General features: G+C 41.6%; 1 protein-coding gene across 1 annotated transcript; it reads left to right on the forward strand.

Annotated features, from left to right (window-relative positions):
* The first annotated feature begins 395 nt into the window (after positions 1-395).
* Positions 396-1,760, forward strand: LOC135510084 (uncharacterized). The gene is made up of 4 exons (XM_064930877.1): positions 396-461; positions 596-961; positions 1,135-1,485; positions 1,600-1,760. The coding sequence occupies exons 1-4, from the start codon at positions 419-421 to the stop codon at positions 1,758-1,760; spliced, it is 921 nt and encodes a 306-aa protein (XP_064786949.1). The 5' UTR covers positions 396-418.
* The last annotated feature ends 3,022 nt before the right edge of the window (positions 1,761-4,782 follow it).

Genomic DNA, 4,782 nt, shown 5'->3' on the forward strand with positions numbered 1-4,782 from the left:
AACTACTGTATTGTATTTGCTGTGTTTGTCATGTTTTTTTAGATGTGTTTAGTGAGGTGAAGTGACTGATAGAAGGCCTAGTGGAAGACAGTGTCATAGCATGCATGTTCAAAACCAGGTCACAAATTTGAGTCCCTTAGACAACAGCAGCTGCAGTGATAAAGATTCAGGGAAACCGAAAAATCAGTGCTCAATTTGTACATATCTAATTTATGAGACTCTACATCTAGGACAATTCTGGGACTCTGAACTGTAAAAGATACACGTAAAGACCACAGTCATGCCTGAGTGAGGCGTTAACAAAAATGATGCGGTCCAGTTCGACCAATCACCTGTAACTCCATTGTTGAAGCGTTGTCTACATGGGTGGACTCTTTCCACACAAGACCCAAGTTGTGAAGAGCTGACAACTTTAAAGATGATCACACTGTGTCTGATCTTTCCACTTCTCGTAGAGATGGGTAAGTCAATCTTATACATTTTATATTTCTTGATTTGGAGACACAAAGTATCCCATTATTGTTCTACGGACACTATGACAATCCAACGTTGTATTTAAGGTATGTAACAGCTAATATAGTTTCATGTTCTCTAGTTCATGGAGTAGCTGGGACTGAGTCCTCATCCATCAGTCAGAAGAATGGTCTCATGTCAGCCAACGTTGGAGACACAGTGGTTTTACGTTGCTTCAAAAAAGGCGACGTGAGAATAATGTTCTCTTGGTACAAGCAAAGTTTTGGAAATATTCCTCAGCTCATCTCAACCATCTATAAGTATGGCACGAATGCAGCATTTTACCAGGAGTTTAAGAATAACCCTCGCTTCTCAGTGGAAGGTGGCCAAGGGAAAAATAATCTAATGATCGCAGATGTGGAACTCTCTGATACAGGCACATACTACTGTGGAAGTGCTTATGGAAACAATTTGGAATTTGGACAAGGAGTCATTCTCATCATAAAAGGTAAAGAGAAAGTCATGATTATTATTTACTTTTTGTAAATCCGAATTTACAGATATACAGTGAAAATATGAGGTATTCTCAGATGAGATCTTAATTGAATAAATGTTGAGTTACAACACTTGCCACAGGGATACTCTGGAGAGATTAAATTGGTTTATTGGCCTTCTTGTCAGGGTCAGATTCCAGAAATTTGACTATACTTCAGCAGCCTGTGTCTGAGTTAATCCAGCCAGGAGACTCTGTGACTCTGAACTGTACAATACACACTGAGACCTGTGCAGGAGAACACAGTGTCTATTGGTTCAGACATGACTCAGGAGAATCCCATCCAGGAATCATTTACACCCATGGAGACAGAAGTGATCAGTGTGAGAAGAGCCCTGAGGCTGGGTCTCCTACACAGAGCTGTGTCTACAACCTCCCCAAGAGAAACCTCAGCCTTTCTGATGCTGGGACTTACTACTGTGCTGTGGCCTCATGTGGGGAGATACTGTTTGGGAACGGGACGAAGCTGGATGTTGTCCGTAAGTGATAATTCTGATATGTTCTGATATTCTTTCATGGTGCTGTGAAGAAACTCAATGCCTGGTGGAGCAAAATGTCCTGAATCTCCTCTATCACTGTCTGTATTTCTACAGATGGTTGTAAGGAGGACCGTGTTCTCTTGGTGTACTGTCTGGGTGCCGCGTTGGGTCTGTGTTTCATCATCATTAATGTCCTTGGTTGTGTTTTGTATAAGATCAGCAGTAGAGAATGTGAACAGTACAGAGGTAAGTTTTATCAATGTGCAATATGCTGAAACTGTTGGTACTGGGAACATGACATGTTTTTGATCATAAAACTTGACTAATTAATTGTTTGATGATGTTGATGCGGATGTAATTGAAGTTGATGATAACGATGATGATGTTATTGATGATGATGGATGATGATGATGTTTTTGTTGATGATGGTGATGATGATGACGATAATGTTTGATTAAAAGGGGCGCCCCCTCAACCAAGTACTCCGGAGGTCCCGTGTCATAACCAGGTACACAGACCTGGCATTTGTTGAGCTGTTGCTGAATCAATGTTTTTTTTTATTGAATCAAAATATGAAAATATACACTTTAATTGTTTTGCTTCACCATTAATGTTGTAGTCTAATACCAAATATTTGGAATGTATTTTTGTTATTCCTCTCAGGATCAAGATGTTGACACAATCCATTACGCCGCTCTGAACGTCGTCCACAAGAAAGTGAAGGCCAGGAGAGAGAGAAGCGCCATGGAGAGAGACACTGTGTACTCTGGGGTGAGACGCCAAAACATGGACTGAAATATAAACTTTTGCTTTTTAATAACTTGCATTGATGTTATGTGTTTCCCACCTTATATAGCTTTATGTATCAGGGAAGTTGTCATTTTCATTTCATTTGTCTTACAAGAAAACATGGACTGAAACGTCAGCGTTGCCTCTTTATTAACTTAAATTGCTTGTATGTGTTTCATAATGTATAAAGCTTCATATATTAGTGAAGTGTCTTTCAATGCCTTGTATTCTGTCAAATCCTTTTTACATTGGTAATGTTGTGCAGATTAAATAAAATACTAAACTGCTGTCATACAGAGGTATTGTGTGATTTTCGCTCAGATTTTTCCCTTGCTCTTAAATTACTACAACAGTTTCACTTGTAGGTTTGCAGGGAAGAACAATAACACCACAACTGATTTTGGGCAACAACATCAGAGTCGATTGAGGTTTATACTCAATGTAAAATCAGCTCATCCTGATGACAATATGTGCATATATGCATGCATGGAGTCCATTCTATTGACTAACTCTTTCAGTCATCTCTCCTTTGTAAGCTGTATCCTGTATCACATCTCTCTATGGTGTTCTGAATGCCCCTAAATAGATTTTCCACTCATGTAAACTCATCTCTAACCCCCAGCAATGACCGTCAGTCCTTACCACATGCTCTCTACACACACCTCAGTGCATCAAAACCACAACACACCAATGTCACTATGGGCCCATTTCAGGAAATACACACCTCTTTTACACACTCCTTTCTTACGCACTTCCCAGTAGTTGGTATTCAGACTTACCTATGCAGGTGTGTAACAGGCTTTGCAGATCGCTTGTGTTTGTTGAATAAATTAAATTTAACCGCTGAAAACCCTCCCACTTACTGGCCAAGTGAATTTCTCATGGAGTTTTCATTCAATCAGGTATTAAGTACATTTGTTTAAAACTATCCCTACATTTGGTGTACCTTTATTTTGAATTTCTCGCCAGACTCACTAGAATATAGAGAGGGAACTGTTCATAATATTAGGGATTTAAGAAAGCCATGTAAATATACACATATTTGTTTCCTTTTCAGCACCACTTGGTAGATAAAACATTTTATCTGATCTTGTATATTATTTAGGGTTAGGAAAGTATTCATGAATAAAATCAAACTGGTTTGGAGACCCTTTACACACTAAATGTATTGGTGAAATAAAAATACAGTAGTTTGATTCATACTGAAAGTTGCCATGTTCAATTGTTCAATCCATGAAATATTGGATGGTGAGAGAAGTGTACAATAAGGGTTGACCAGTAGTTCTATAAGTCTACCCTAATAATCCTCACTTATCATGGAACTGTGATGACAGCGGTCAGGTCGTCGCCAGGCTCCAGGTCTAAACTTCCACATGTAGTCTGTGTTCCATAATGATTCAAATAGGTTAAATGTTCCAGACTATTTCAAAACTTGTCATACATTAGCCTAATATGATCCACCATTTCTTGTGATCCTCGAGAACAGGTCACGTCACGTTAAGGGAGAAATAACTTAGTGTCCTGCCTAGCAGTAAAATATACAATGTTTGTACAGATGCTTTTAACCAGGGAAAGGTGACCGGAAACATGACCGAACACAAACAGTGTAGCTATTCCCTCCGCAAGGCAATCAAACAAGCTAAGCGTCAGTATAAAGACAAAGTAGAGTCACAATTCAACGGCTCAGACACAAGCGGTATGTGGCAGGGTTTACAGGCAATCGCGGATTACAAAAAGAAACCCAGCCCCGTCTCGGACCAGGACGTCTTGCTCCCAGGCAGACTAAATAACTTTTTTGCCCGCTTTGAGGACAATATAGTGCCACGGACACTGCCCGCAACCAAAACCTGCTGACTCTCCTTCAATGCAGCCGACATTTAAACGTGTTAACCCTCGCAAGGCTGCAGGCCCAGACGGCATCCCCAGCCGCGCCCAATGAGCATGTGCAGACCAGCTGGCTGGTGTGTTTATGGACATATTCAATCAATCCTTATCCCAGTCTGCTGTTCCCACATGCTTCAAGAGGGCCACCATTGTCACTGTTCCCAAGAAAGCTAAGGTAACTGAGCTAAACGACTACCGTCCCGTAGCACTCACTTCCGTCATCATGAAGTGCTTTGAGAGACTAGTCAAGGACCATATCACCTCCAGCCTACCTGACACCCTAGACCCACTCCGATTTTCTTACCGCAGAAATAGGTCCACAGACGATGCAATCTCAACCACACTGCACACTGCCCTAACCCACCTGGACAAGAGGAATACCTATGTGAGAATACTGTTCATCGACAACAGCTCAGCATTTAACACCATAGTACCCTCCAAACTCGTCATCAAGCTCGAGACCCTGGGTCTCGACCCCGCCCTGTGCAGCTGGGTACTGGACTTCCTGACGGGCCGCCCCCAGGTGGTGAGGGTTGGTAACAACATCTCCACCCCGCTGATCCTCAACACTGGGGCCCCACATGGGTGCATTCTGAGCCCTCTCCTGTATTCCCTGTTCACCCA

Source organism: Oncorhynchus masou, chromosome 23 (assembly GCF_036934945.1).
Source record: "Oncorhynchus masou masou isolate Uvic2021 chromosome 23, UVic_Omas_1.1, whole genome shotgun sequence".
NCBI classification, from domain to species: domain Eukaryota; kingdom Metazoa; phylum Chordata; class Actinopteri; order Salmoniformes; family Salmonidae; genus Oncorhynchus; species Oncorhynchus masou.

Bases quoted from the DNA above. Each gene is read 5' to 3' on its own strand.
- LOC135510084 (XM_064930877.1), top strand. From the start codon at position 419: ATGATCACACTGTGTCTGATCTTTCCACTTCTCGTAGAGATGG. The intron at 462-595 runs GTAAGTCAATCT...CATGTTCTCTAG, and splicing joins TCCACTTCTCGTAGAGATGG to TTCATGGAGTAGCTGGGACT. The intron at 962-1,134 runs GTAAAGAGAAAG...CCTTCTTGTCAG, and splicing joins AGTCATTCTCATCATAAAAG to GGTCAGATTCCAGAAATTTG.